Source organism: Artemia franciscana, unplaced genomic scaffold, assembly GCF_032884065.1.
Source record: "Artemia franciscana unplaced genomic scaffold, ASM3288406v1 PGA_scaffold_218, whole genome shotgun sequence".
Lineage (NCBI taxonomy): Eukaryota > Metazoa > Arthropoda > Branchiopoda > Anostraca > Artemiidae > Artemia > Artemia franciscana.
Window position 1 is genome coordinate 312371 of NW_027062647.1, and position 15991 is coordinate 328361.

The 15991-nt window shown below is 34.8% G+C and overlaps 1 protein-coding gene across 1 annotated transcript in view; it reads right to left on the minus strand.

Moving 5' to 3' along the window:
• Nucleotides 1–12: 12 nt before the first annotated feature.
• The window catches only part of LOC136041429 (PAX-interacting protein 1-like), a gene marked incomplete at its 3' end in the record, with an annotated part of 136936 nt that continues 120957 nt past the window's right edge, over nucleotides 13–15991 (minus strand). Inside the window, 3 exon segments of the mRNA XM_065726100.1 lie at nucleotides 13–223; nucleotides 8883–8986; nucleotides 11319–11487. Of these exon segments, the coding sequence (XP_065582172.1) occupies nucleotides 13–223; nucleotides 8883–8986; nucleotides 11319–11487 (484 nt within the window).

Here is a 15991-nt window from a genome sequence, read left to right on the forward strand (position 1 = left end):
AAATTTTATTACCTATATTGGCTTCAAGCAGGTCTCTAACAAGCGTCAAATGTTCCCGGCAACAGAGAACTAGATAGGATTCGGGTTTCTCAGTTAATACCTCCTTTATATAGTTGGAAGAACGCCTTTTCGTGTCAACAGTTCCACCTGCACTCTCTATAATATCGGCCATAGCTTGCCGGCCAGGGGGATTTAATCCATGGACAAGGTAGAACGTCTTGTCCTGAAAATTGAAAAGTAAATTAAAGAGATATGAGGTGATCACATCTTTTGGTTGAGTTATTTGCACTGTAAACATGTGCGAGGTCACTCCTCAAATATTTGGTGTTATTAGCAGAAGAATAGTAGCATTTACGACAGTTTTATGACTTTAAACTCAAAATCAAAAGCCGAACTGGCCAGACATAACATAACTAAGAATGTAAGAAATTAACTGCTACTAGAATGTCAAGCTACGCACTGAATTGAACAAGAAAAATAATTGTACCTTTAAGTTGCTTTCTATTATTATTCATTATTTTTTTATATCTTTGGGTATTTTTTTTAGTTATTGTCTTCTCTCTAACAACCTTTGCATTATTTTTTGTTTTTATTTTTTCTCTTTTTCGTTTGTGCTGAAGATATTCTGTTGAAGTTTCTTTAATCTAGTAAAAACAAGGCCAAAAAAGGAGGAGGGGCATTCCATTAAATCTAATAGTCACATACACAACAATGAAAAAATTATGTGATTCTTACAAAAAAAAAAAAAAAAAAACTACTCTGTGACTCCATAAAAAGATACACAAGTTTGAAAAATCAAACAGTTCGTGGTAACGAACTGTAAGTAAGGAGCGACCCGGCTCAATAGAAACCGAAACTCTAAAAAACGGAATTTTAATACCAATAGATACATCAAAGGAATTGAATTTTCATGTTGATTTCAAATATACAAGTTTCATTAATTTTGTCTTATCCATCAAAAGTTACAAGCCTGAGAAAATTTGCCTGATTTTCGAAAAAAGGAGGAAACATCCCCTAAAAGTCATAAAGTCTTAATGAAAATCACACCATCAGACTCAGCGTGTCAGAGAAATCTACTGTAGAGGTTTCAGGTTCCTATCTGCAAAAACAGTGGAATTTTGGATTTTTTGCCAGAAGAAAGATGCAAGTTAATTTTTTTTTCAGGGGTGATCGTATCCACCCAGCGGTCCTAGAATATATATATTTATTTATAACCCACTTACATAAAAATATAAATAGTGGAGTAAACACAAACGAAAATCAACAATAACATTACGCCAAAAAAAAGAAGCAAAAAACAAAAACAAACAACGATAAATCACCAAAAGCAACTAAACAACAATAATATTAGATAAATAATTTTAGTGAAAAAAAAACGAGTTAAGCCATGATGAGGCGACAATCACTGATACACTGTTTCCGAAATGTTTTTGTGTAAACCAGTCAGATTTTCAGTAATATTCGGGAGGTGAAACTTGTTTATTAATTTTCTATTCCTATACCAAAGAGAAAGATATAGAAGATATTTACAAAAACAGAAATAGGCCACCAGAATATCACTAAAATCCTTATTCCCAAGTATAGGATAAAACCCAGAAAGGTAAAGAATAGAATAATCTGAAAAAGTAGAATACAGCTTTCCAAGGGCCATGCGATTATATTTGCCTCGATTAGCAACAATTTTAGAGTAACCAATCTGGCTCTTCGTTTTAGCATCCCGGACGGCACGCTCACTTAAACTTTTTAAATTTTTGGTAAGTGTAATATCCAACCACCGCATCGAATCTACATAAGGGATGGAAAAAAATTTAGAGCTTAGAGAAGGGGATGAAGAATTGAAAGAAAGATACTCACATTTACCAACGTTAAGCGAAAGACCGATTTTAGTAAAAGAATAAGAAACTTTATTATCCATCTGCTAGACCGGCTAATTAGAAGAATATCATCAGCATAAGCAAGGTTTGAAATATCAGTCAAACCAACAAAACACATAGAAGATATATTCTCAAGAATACTAGAAATAAGAAAATTTAAAAAATGCTTGGAGATAATACTCCGCCCTGTCGTACACCCCGACGAACAGGGACAATAAAAGAAGAAAGGGTAACCATCAGTTTTAATCCGAAGATAGGATTTACCATACCGGAACTTAAGACGAAAAAAATCAGCGAAAGGTCAGTGCCGTGACTATAAAGAGAATAAAGAGCCTGACTGTGTACAATATTACCGAAAGCCTTAAAAAGATCAAGGGCAAAAATATGAAGACCATACCTTTTAGCAGAAGCATCTTTAAAAAGGCAAGGCAGAGCATGGTGAGCGTGCTGGCAACCGATGCCAGACTGAAAACCGAAGCTGGTTCTCCCCAAAATTAGCATTCAAATTTATGAAAGGAAGTAGGATATATTCAAGGATTTTACTAAGATTACAAATAACCGTGATTGGCCTGTAAGAAGAACAATCCAATGGACTCTTACCTCGCTTAAGAACGGAAGTGACAGTTCCACAAAAAAAGTTATCAGGAAAAAGAAAAAAACAAATACACATTTGAAAAGCAACTGTAAATGGAAAAACAAAGACGGGCAATTTACTTTAAGATGATAAACACTAATTCCGTCAACATCAACAGAGCTTGATTTCAATTTCTTAACAGATGCAATTACAGCATCAACAGAAACGGCTAGAACTTGTGCCTGAGTCAAGGAAGACGGGAGAACCGAATCAAGCAACTTTGAGTAAAATGGCTGCACAGCATAATTCACTTTGGAAAATATAACTGAATAATGGTCAGACCACGCAGCTTGCGAGATGGGGCAATTAAGATTTGCTGAGTTATCTAATTTGGATGAATTAATCACTTAGTCCCATTCATTCCTGTTGGTAGGGCAATCTAACCCTATATATCGGCTTGATCGCAGACGTTTTTTAAACACACACTTATTTTTTTATTTTTTTTTCAAATACATTTCAGGATTGTGGTCGACCATTATTAATCCATATCCGCAGCCACAATTTGGCTTTATTTTTCACGATTGTCAGTCCAGGGTCACATGACCATATTGGTTCGCTTGTACTTCTTCTCACTCGCTCCTGAGGGACGGCAACCTCCTCAGCATGTTTTAAACACCACACAATTTGGTTTTAGTACTGATTCAGTTCATAATTGCTTTTTGTAGAGCGAACATTTAGCTGAAGTACATGAAAGGGTACACGTAAAGAACCAAGGAGTATGGCCAGGGTTGAAATATTTAGTAACATATTAGCCTTTTTCCAGTTACTCCAAACAAACCATTTAGAGGTAGGGGAATCTGCCTGGACTGTACTATTTGTTCTAATCGAAAAGTAGAGTGATAATGGAAGGTGATCAATATCCTGCTCATCTTCGTGGACGTGCACTGTTGAAAATGTAATAAACGGGGGACAAATCACATGATCAATATCTGATAGGCTGCCAGAATTATGGACGTACGAAAAAGATAGATCCTTCGTAATTATTCTGTAATTAGGAAGACTATCAAGAAGACTCATAGAACGCACAGAATCAAGCTTTATGTCAGTGTTCATATGACCAATAATAATTAATTCGCAAGCATCCTTGCTTATTCTATAGAGGATGGAGAATTTATTCAAAGAAGCCATATTCTTCTCACCATGAGACATATATGAATTAATTAAAACAGTTTTGCCGAGTCTTATAGCTAAAAAATACTCGTCAGAAAAATAACATGACTGAGACAAAAAGCTGAGCTTTTTGTATATAATGCAAGGTAGGCCCCCGTAAGGCCTTCCAGAAGTAGAAGTAGCATTTGTTGAGAAAGTAAAGTGATTAGCACTGCGGCGCAGGAAATACTCGTTCCTGTCAAAAGATGTTCCTGCAAGCATGCAATGTCAAACTTACTGTACAGTTCAACAGTCGTAACATCCTTGTTTTTTGTCCCACAAATATTAAAGGAAACGACTGATACTGATACATACATTAATTAGTTTTAGGTAAATTATGACTTGCAATTGCTTTCAGTTTAGGACATGTGAAGCTTTACAAAACATGCTTGCCTCCACAGTTTGCACACATAAATGAGAAATTGCAAGATAGAGATCTGAGACATGGGGAACGGCACATCGCGTAAATTTTGGTGTTACACTGGAACAAGACGACTGGAGATGTGCACGGGACCAGCAAATGTTACAACAACGGGGAATCGCCTTGACCTCGTAAACGCGCTGGTTTTTGTATCCTACTTTAATACCATGTCGGAATGCTTCGGCTCTTGACACCGCGTCAGAGAATTTCGGTTTTACCACAGTGGATATCCCTAGCCTAGAGGCGTCAAAAACACAAGGGCAGGATATCAAGTGAGTTAATTCAAATTGCTTGGAATTCCCTTCAAGAGACCGTAAAACTTCTTAGTTTGCACTTTCGCAGAAGAGCCAGTTATTGCTCCAGTTACTGACGAACGGAAACCTTCGGCAACTGACTTATCTATAATGATAATCAGTTTGTCACGTAGAGGACGTATACTAGTGATTGATTCATGACCATAAATCTGATCTATCACAACTTTTCGTTTTATTGGGTCCGAGAGAGTACGGGAAGGTTCGACACAACAATAGTAGTATGCAAGTCGGGAATTGCAGGCTTTGGCAGTTGCGGGTAATTCAATTCATAAGCATCCAGCTTTGTCGCAACGACCTTGAGTAATTTTTCCACACGATTAACCTTTGTAGAGAGCCTAGAGTAAGCCACAGCAGGCAGAATGGCAACCTCGGTGGGTAAATCGGAATCGATACCTCCCCAGAGTCCAATTTCTTAATAAGGTCGAGAGTATCTTTTACATTATTTGCAGAAGCTTTCGCGCCAATGCGCCGTGGGCAATTATCATTAGGCACAACTTTCGCCCAAAACTCATTTTTCGCATTAGCAATTAACATATTCGAAAAAGTCTATTGCGTGTTGAATACTAATATCGTCTTGAAATCCTTCTTCCTAGTGATTTTGCAGAAAATTCGTTACAGGGCAGTGCACATATTCGCAATTATCCATGGCTTGTTTTTAGTAGAGTGTAAACGATGCAATAGGCTTATACAGCTGTAAATGGTACAGTTGCAGTTGGAAGCAGGGTTGCCAGCCTGCACACAATGATTAGGCTTAAAATTAACAATTAACTGAAACCGGTTTTATTTGTAATGAAATCAGAGTCCAGAGACGGTCAGTCCAGCGAAAAACTCATATATCATCCGATAGCAAGCAGATAGCTTGAATCTAGGCCAGGTCAATTTAATCCAATACAAAATATTGCAAAATGACATTCCTGAATTAAATTAAGTTCAAAACGCTGAATGAATGAATGTCATGACAGGTCCAGTTCTAAAGAGGTGCAATAATTCAGGATGAAACAAGCTTCATAGTTCAAATAATCCAAATAAGATGTTATCACTTTGAAGACTAAATTAATATCACAAGAGGGCTCATTCAAACAGAAATTAAAAGTTCTAATGCCCTTTTTAATTGACCAAAAAAATTGGAGGGCAAATAGACCCCCTCCCACGCTCATGTTTTGGACCAATGTTTACATACAGTATTGGCTATTGGGAAGTATACAGATGTTTGCAGTTTTTTTTTCGTTTGGGTCGGGGGGGGGGGTTCAAGGGGCTACGTGGGAGGATCTCTCCATGGAGGACATTTCATTGGGAAAGAAATATTTCCATGAAGGGGTCGCCAGATTTCCCAGCATTATTTACAAACACGATCAGAAGACAAAAATAAAAAAAGTTCTTTCAACTGAAAGTAAGGAGCAACATTGAAACTTAAAACAAATAGAAATTATCACGTATATGAGGCAGCTCACCCCCTTGTCGTTCTTTACGCCAAAATATTTTTAGTACTTTCAATTTATTCTAATTAAACGGGCCTTTGCAACTCAGGGGTTATTCTTGAAGAATTGGAACACAATTCGAACTTTAGCGTAAAAAGCGAGGCATTGACAAGAGGGCAAACCCCCTCACATACGTAATAAAAAATAAATCCAACAGTTCGTGGTAACAAGCTGTCAGTAAGGAGCCAACCGGCTCAATAGTAATTGTAACTCTAAGAAACGGAATTTTGATACCAATAGATACATCGAAAGAAATAAATTTTTGGGGTGGTTTCAAATATATGTTTCATCAAGTTTAGTCTTACCCACCAAAAGTTACGAGCCTAAGAATATTTGACTTATTTTTAAAAAGGAAGAAACACCCCCTAAAAGTCATGTAATCTTAATGAAAATTATACTATCAAATTCAGCATATCAAAAAACTCAACTGTAGTTTTCAAGCTCCTATCTGCAAAAATGTGGAATTTTTTATTTTTGGCCAGGAGAAAGGTCACGGATGCTTGTTTATTTGTTTGTTTTTGTTTTTTCCTCAGGGATTGTCGTATCGACCCAGTGGTCCTAGAATATCATGAGAGGACTCATTTGAACGAAAATTAAAAGTTCTAGTGCCCTATTAAAGTGACCAAAAAATGAGAGCAACTAGGCCCTCCTCCACACTAATTTTTTCCCAGTCATCGGATCAAAATTTTGAGATAACCATTTTGTTCAGCATAGTCGAAAAATCTAATAACTATGTCTTTGAGGATAACTTGATCCCCCACAGTCCCCAGGGGAAGCGCTGCAAGATGTGGACTCTGGCCATTGTTTACATATAGCATTGGTTATCGGGTAGTATACAAACATTTTCTGGAGGGATTTTTTTGATTGGGGGTGGGTCGGGGGGAGAAGCTTACGTGGGAGGAACTTTCCATGGAGGAATTTTTCATGGGGGAAGGAAATTATTATTTAAAAAGCGATCAGAAAATAAATAAATAGAACAGGTTTTTTCAACTGAAAGTCTGGAGCAACATTAAAACTTAAAACAAACAGAAGTTATCACGTATATGAGGGTGTTCGTCCCCTCGTCAATACCTCGCTCTTTACACTAATTTTTTAATGCTTTCATAAGAGCTAGTTATTCTAATTAAACCCTTTTGGACTCAGGGTTCGTTCATAAGGAATCGGAACGAAATTCGAACCTTCGCGTAAAGAGGGAGGTATTGACGAGGGTGCGAGCCCCCTTATATACGTAATAAAAATATACGAATATAGAAGTTCATTACGCAAATTAATTCGTAAGTTACGTATATTTATTACAAATACAAACGTTCGTAAATAAAATTAAAAGTTATAGTACCCTTTTTAAGTAGCCAAGAAATTGGAGGACAACTAGGTCCCCTCCCCACCCCTTTTTTCTCAAAATCGCCCGGTCAAAATTTTGAGAAAGCCATTTAGCCAAAAAAAAAAGAAAATTAAAATGCAAATTTAGTTTTAATTATTCATGCACGGTGAGCCAAAATCAAAACCTGCATTAACTCAAAAACATTCAGGAATTAAATAAAAACAAGTTTTTTTCACTGAAAGTAAAGAGCGACATTAAAGCTTGAAATGAACAGAAATTATTCCGTATATGAAAGGGTCTGTTCCTCCTCTTCAACGCCTCGCTCTTTAAGTTAAAGTTTGACTCTTTCTTACAACTCTGGCCTTTAAAACAATAAAAAAACCTCAGCGTAAAGGGCGGGGCACTGAGCAAAAGAAAGCCCCTTTCATATACGAAATAATTTCTTTTCCTTAGCTCAAACCCCTCAACCTAACCCTTGGATACAGCCTTGCCTGAAACTTTAAATTGTTCTAACTGTCAGGGCACTTCTTGTTTAAACTAACAATTGATTCTTACCTACCCCCCCGAAAAAAAGAGAGAAATAATCTCCTTTAGAGATCTTTCAACGGTTTCAACGACAAAACATTTCTATTAGCGGGAAATAAATTAAGCCATGACCAGGAGCCATCTCGTAGCTTAAGGTATATGTTCACTCTGAAATAAGTGAATTTTCGACAAGCCTGCGGCTGTAACTTACACCAAAAGACACGACACTAATATCGTTGAATTGAATAGTCTCAGATCTATCCATTCATTAAGCCAGAATTATGATGTTTTTTAAGCTTTTATTTGAGAAGGATCTAAACATGCTTAAAAAATAAGAAAAGCGGCTTTTTCAACAATTTTCAACGAGTATTTAGCACATTTTCCATTAAAAAAATTATGTAGAACGAATTTGAAAAATGTAGTTCGGAAGATGGATAGAATTCAATCTCAGCTATGGAATGGTAGCACAATTCTCGTCTTCGATTGATATACTACAACAGTAGGAGGGCAGAAAAATAAGACACCGAAAATTACATAGGAAATACACATCTTAAGGTAGGTAAGTAGGTTTTATTTTTATCCACAATAGAAACATAAATAAAATGACACTACTAATAAATTATTGGAGCAAAAAGAAAGTCCTGACTTGTGCTGCAAATTCCTGTAATGAAATTACCTGTTTAGTGTTTATGGGCAGGGATAGTACCAGGAAAAAGTCCCCCCTCCTTTCTGCTGAGAAAGGAAGAAACAAGAGAAAAAGTTGCAAACTAGTTGCATAGAACGAACTAAAAAATTCGATACTTGACGGTTATTGGAAATACATTCAAGAATCACGCTTAGGTTACATCTCAGAAAGCCAGTTTCATAAATATAAAACAAGTTACAAATGATACAATGCTTTGGACTTGTACAATTTGCGATATATATTTGCACATCAGGAGGGGGGAGTAGAGTTAGGTTAGGTTTCTATAATTTTGTTTCTATAGTGTTATCTTATCATCGCGTTTTGTTATATTTCATTAGGATTAACCTTACTTCACTCTTGGGTTTGTTTCCAATAACCGACAAGAAACCAAAAATTCTTATACAAACTGAAATTAAATTAAGACGAAACAAATAGACAATAAAATAGTACTTGGAGGACAAACATGAGGAGTGTATATTACCTTCAGGAAAGAATTCCTTCCTGGTGTTCCCAGTAGAGATGAGAGACTAAATCCAAATGTTTCCTCGGCAGTCTTGTCAGATTGGATTAAAAACGGAGTTTCATCTGCAAAACCACCGTTAATCATCAATTCTATTTATATATCTTTAATTTACTTAAATCACGACTGGGGTACCTCAGAAAGTGTTACGTTACATTTGTACTCTTTTATGATAAAAGTTAAATTTAAAGCACAGGCTCTCTACAAACATTTGCATACTGATAAGATTGGTATACAGACATAAAGATTGGTCCAACCCATATTTTGATTGATAGATAGATAGATAGGTATTACAAAAAAAGCCACAGGGCTATGGAATCACACAAAATATTGCTCAAAACAAAAAATTAACAACACATAAAAAAAAAGAATTTTTAATGTAGATTTAATGTATAGAGATATATTCATATATTAAATTTGTATATTATAAACCTCTATATAAAGCAAAAGCAATCTTTATATTGATATATTTATAGGTAGGTAAATAAAAAACAGATTGGTCTAATCTGGTGTTTCCTATCTTATCTAGTTCTCAAGACATTTAGAGCTTGTTCTCAAAATGCAGCATATCTTTTTTCTCAGTTAGAGAAATAAATGGAGCGTTTAGTTTCAAAATAATTTTGCCAAATCTTAGATGTCCTAAAAACGACCTATTTTGTATAATCCATTGGCCTGGCTTTTGACAGTTCAAAAGCCAGAAAGACATTTTCCTTATTTTTTTTTACTTTCCTTCAGAAGGAAAACTTATAAAGGAAGAACTTTCACTTTCCTTTTTATCGTATAACAAAAGGCTATTCCATTCACCGCAGCCAATCTACCAGCATGACATAAAAACTGACGGTGATACTTAAGAAGCCATTCAAAGGAAACACCAAAGCACTCCCAAAACTACTTTAAAACAGCCAACACTTACTTATCTCATTCCTGAATGCACTTTGTTTCAATTCAGCCCTCCCTTCCCTCTGCACACCTAATGAAGCAGCATATAGTTCAGCTTATACATTACCGCTATATTTTATAATAGCTCCACTCTTTCTTCTTTAGTATTTTAACGGTGAACATTTGTCGGTGAGACAAATGTTGATCCACTGGAAGGAGGCGGAGGGGGAGGGGAAATTAAAGCAAATCACCTTTGGAAACAAGATAAATAAGTATTTTTGATTGTTCTGAAGTAAGTTTTCAGAATTTTTTAGGTTTTCCTTCAAATGGTCCTATCTCTTTATGTAGTACCAAACCGATGTCTAATTTCAGGTTTTGGGCGTTTTATATAAAACAAAACGTTAATTGAACTTGACATAAAACAAAGAAAATCATGTTTATGCTTACCAAAAATTTTTGACCGATCATGTCGTATCGAACCTATTGTGTTTAGTTCAGAAATATTGTTGTTCGTGTTTTTTTTTATTCTGCGTTTCTTTTCTTCATTCCTATTCCTTTTGCATTACTTTCTCAGTGATTCCTATTCCTTTTTACATACATATTCTCAATTATTTAAATTTGAATAATATTTTCAATTTCAGCGTAAGACAAGATGGAAAACAAACCAATACTTCATAACTGATCGCAGGATTAAGCACTATAGTGTTAACTGGTCGCACTAAAATCTTTGTCTTTTATAATCACAGTATCATCAAAACAGGACTCTATCAAATATCAATGAATCCTAATTCACTTAAGTGCTAATTCAAAAAATTATTTTATCTTATTTGACAAAAAAAAAAAAAAAAAAAAAAAAAAAAAAAAAAAAAAAAAAAAAAAACACATTCGGCAATGTTTATTCATGGAACACATTTTCAAAATAAAAATTCATCCTATTATTTTTGCCGTTCTATCCAAGTTGTTAGCACGGTAGACTTGAAATCTTCTGTCCGTGAGAACAGGGGTTCGAGTCCTGGCGTTGTTACTGGTCATTTGGTTAGGAACAGGGTCAGTTGAGTGACTCTATAAGCTCAACTAAAGTCGACCTAGCTTTAAATGGGTACCTTAATAAATCAAGGGAGGTAAACAGGAAGGGCGTGGGAAAGCACAGGATGAATGGTCCCCAGCCCCCCATTGCACTTCCTGGCTGAAGGGCCATGAAACAGAAACAAACACCACCGATAGGGGCTGTAAAGTCTGATGTCGTATTCTCTACCTTCTTTATCTTGTTATTTTTATCATTATTTATTGAAAAACCTGTCAAATCTGTATGAACTGCATACAACGGAAAAAAGAATATTAAAAATTAACAAAAGAAGAAAGCATACGCAACACAAAAGAAAGAAAAGTAAAAAAGATGATAACATATCTAAAAGCCATTCTTCCCAAATCCAGCGTGATTTTTGGAGAAAAGGGTGAGATTAGAGTAATTCTCTTTGAATCACTTGAAGAAGAAAAAGAGACTAAAAAAGTTCTTACCAACAAAATGATTCTCTTTTTCTGATTCAATTATCCAGTCAGGTGTGACAATATATTTGACAGTCGACACACAAGCGAGGAAATTAACCGTTCTGGTGACAGATTTCATTACCAAATGAGTTGCCTCTTTGGCAGTCGAAGCTAGGTTTCCATCTAACCTCGAAACAATCTGAAAAAATGGAAATTTATTTTCTTTATCCATTTGGTTACAAGAAATACAATTAGAGATTTATAAGTTATTTCTGTCTCGAGTGAGATTTTCTGGTTTTTTTTTTCTTCTGTAAGAATATATCCCAATGTTTGTAAAGGAAAAGAAAAAACATTTTTTTTAGGAAATTCACACCATCCTTCGGTTGCAGCTTACCCTTTCCATACTTACAATTGTTGTAGTTGTTTTATAATTTTATTGATTTTATTATTATTTACTTATTTTATAGTTTATAGTATCTTTAACGTTTATTTTCGACATACAAAAAAAATTAGGTATTTTTCTCTAAGACAACACTGTCCTTCTATGATGAATAAATATAAGTTCAAATGGGGACGAGTGCTTTAATTAGACAGTGAAAACAACTATAAAAAAAACAATATCTTTTTTTCTAAAAAAAAGATTTTTTAAACCTGTTTTCACTGTGTAATAAAAGCATTTATCCTCGCTTGAGCTTTTATTTGTTCATTTTTAACGTTTATTTTATCAACATATAATGTAAATATTTTACTTATAGAAAAAAAATGTAAACAAATCAATTATCAAACCACAGGAGGAAAAAAAATGCAAAATAGATACAGGAGCTAGAGGGTGTTGAGATCAAACCGACAACATATTTGAAGGGGGGACAGAATACAGGTTTGAAATGACATTTGTAGACGTGTTCTGAAAATTACACAATTTACACTCGAACACTGACAACTCGGTAAAAAAAAATTTCCGAAGTGAATTTAGAAAATAAAATAATCAGCATAAAAAAGAAGATGTAACACACGCATCGAAATAGTGAACCAGGTAGACATAATTACACCTCAATACACAATTGTCAACACACCTAAATACCCCGCAGTAAACCAGATGCACCAAACCATACTTAATGACAAGCCACGTCAATATTTGTTTGAGTTTTCTTCAGTAATTCAGTCTAAGCGAGTTTTTATTACGAACGTTCTTCCGAGTTTGCTTCAGTCAACATAATTACACCTCAATAAATAATTGTCAACACACCTAAATACACAGCAGTACACCAGGTGCACCTAAGCACACTTATTGACAAGCCATGTCAATATTTGTTTAAATTTCCGTCAATAATTCAGTCTAAGCGAGTTTTTATTACAGTTTTCTTCAAATACCCTCCCTAAATGCAGAAGATACAACCCCTCATATGTTCTAGTGTTCTCGCAGTAAAATGACCTTCATATTGATGAAGAATCTTTTGCAGATCACAATTTACATCTGTCTTCCAAAGCGGTATGAAGTCAACACCGTGAGGGTTTCGTGTTGTTGGTAGTCTTACAAGATAAACTGATTCCAAATCACCAGTATTAGATGTAATACCCGTGAAAAATGGTTCGGTTGATGTTTTGTTTATTCTACATCATATAGAAATCCCTCCTTCTGGTTCCAAGTACTTGCAATTTTACCAAATGAGATTGCAGGCAATCGTTGAAAAGTCTTTTCAAATTGATTATTCAGTAATGACTATGGATGATCTCATAAAGCAGCTTATATACTTATATGACTCTAGTTCATTTGATTTTCATTGATGTCACGGTGTAATTTTTTTGATGTTTAACTTGATGGTATGACATCATCAAAAAAGCATAACACTTATTGCAAAGGTAGCTCCGTAAGTGCTTACTTACTGGTCTTACCATTTTTTTTTTGTTGGGCCAAAAACAAATGAAAAGAAAGACAATAAGAGTTAATAATAGGAAAACAATAAACAGTGAAACCAATGAATCGACCAAAAACAACTTGGCTCAAAAAGTATCATGGGCCACGCAAAAACGTTTTTATTTCGTTTTCATTTCAATAAAATTATTTTGTAAAATCAATCAGATGCTGCAAAAAAAAACTTAGATATGTTCTTGGACATCCTGAGGTTTGTGGCCTGTGGAGCCAAAAATCTAGAATTTTTTGATGAAATATTTGTATCTTCGGCTGGTCCAATAAGGTAGGTCTCGGTTCTAGAAGTAGATCATTTTATAAAGAAAGCTTGAAATTTGGAGAAGGGTTCAAACCAACGTTTTAATCATAAGCAAACCTAGCTAAATTCTATGATCTCAGATGAAGAGTATGATAATTGTAATTAACAAAAAAAGAAAAACAGTCTGGTGCCATTATCTGTGAGTGTTGTATGTGAATTCCCAATGTCTCTTTTTTACGTCGATTTGCCATGTTCTACAATTGACGGGAGTAGCACAGCTATTTCCTTAGTGTAGCAAAGATCCACGGATCCAGCCCGTGCCCCTCAGACAACTTTTAAACATATATACCACTTCTTCTGATCTTCCGATTATATTGATCACTATTTTGATATATTTTACCGTATAACACAAGAATACTTTTGCAAAATTTCGTATTTTGAAAAATAAAATAATGTCAAAATTTGAATAAGGTATAAGTACAGGGAGGATATGACACGTCAAAGGCTCAAACATTTGAATGCTCCTAAGAACAAGCATTTTTTTATTTTTACCCGATATAAAGGTGCGCAACAATTAAAACAAACAGAAATTGCAATATATGAAATAAACTACCAGCCCTTAAACTTTTTGAAGGCCAAATTGTCAAAAAGTCAGAGTTATTTTTAACATTAAAGAATATAAAATTAATGTGATTTCCAAGACTCAGTACCAGGAAAAAGTAGAGAACAGCCAGTCGACTTTCATTAGCTCTTTTTGACGATCTCTATTATTTTTTATTTTGTTTAATTAAGAGAGCCCTGGATCAAATAACTAGCAATAAAAAAAAGTATAAAAAGAAAACTTATTTTACACATGCGTATTTCAAAGTAAAACAATCGATTACGGCGATTCTAAATTCGCTAAGCTAACAACATACATCAAAAATATCTTAGCTTGACGTCATTGAAAATAAAACGAACTGACGTCATATATCAGTATATAAACTGCTTTAAGAGGTCTGGCATAGTTATTACTGAATAAACAACATGAAGAGACTTTTCAAAAGTTGGCTGAAACCTCATTTGAAAACATTTGCAAGTGTTTTGAACTGCAATGAAGAATTTCCATGTGATGCAAAAATAAATGAAACATCCACCAAGACATTCTTCACAGGTATTATACCTAACGCCGGTGATTCTGAATCAGTCTATCAGGTGAGTGAGCTTCAGAGAATTCTTAGGAACAGACCGCTGGCTTATGAACAAAAAAAGGTTGGCAGCATTTGGAACTTTAGACCGGACCAAAAATATATCTTTAAGGATCAGATACGAAATACTGGTTATATAAAGGCTTTCTTCCATACTCTACCTAATTTTGAAGTAAAATCAAATAATAATGAACAAGCAGATCAAAAAACAAAGAATACAGGCTTTAATGTGCTTTATCAAAGAAAAAAAAGATTTGATTGGCACCAAACTTTAATCGGGCTCGAAGACTATTCAGAAGAGAAAGAAGTAATTCCCATCTATAATGAAAAGCAGTTTCGTGATCATAGAAAAAATACCCTGCTACTAGAGCTGGAGAGTAGGCTACTCAAGGACTTTGAATCTGTTAGGAATAACATACTTAGAACAATGAAAGGCGTTGTTCAATGTGCTGGAGCAATGATTTCTAAAGCTAGATGTGATGATATGCCAGTATATACCACTATAAATCACCGAAATAAAACGTGGATTGCGGAGGCTTTTGGTGATAAATACTTTCAGAAACATCAGGGAAGTGATGTATATCATGTGAAAATTAAAAAGGATGACGAAAGTAGAGTCGCCATAAAAGTTATAGAGCTTGACTACGTGTTTAAGTGTTTAAATTGTTTTTTTCTAGAAGATTGTTGCATAATCCAAGATGATGTTTCTGGGAGAATGATACCGACTGAACTATACTGGATGAGAAAAGTGAAAAACATAGAAGGTTGTTCAAAACTTGTCGACGAATATGTTGACGAAAAAAAGGTTATCATTGTTGCAGAATATATTAACCAATCTTTAACTTTGCAAGAATTCATGTCAAAAATCAGAGGGAAAAAGATGTTGCTGAGAGAATCAGATGTGCTACAAATATTCCAGCAGATAGTATCTATAGTTTTGAGATTAGAAGAGTCTGGAATTGTTCATGGTAATCTAACACCGAATAATATACTTATTGATGAAAACTTAAATTTGACTGTCATTAATTTCAAGTTCAGTACTAGGGTTGGAGAGAAAATGAAACCGATTTTGCCTCACTTCACTGACTATTACTATGGTGTTCCACCTGAAGCCGAGCCGTCTGATTGGAGCTTTCACAACAGCTATTACCTTAGCAATTACCGGTTATACAAGATAAAGAGACACAAAGGCATTAAGAAAATGCTTGAAAACCGCAAAACACACCTAGTGACAACGTGGTCCTTGGGGAATATTTTGGAAAAGCTTTTAGATGAGCTAGTCATGAAAGAAAACAATTCTGTAAAGATATCACCATTGGTTCAAAATTTACTGTCAATGTGCTTGAAT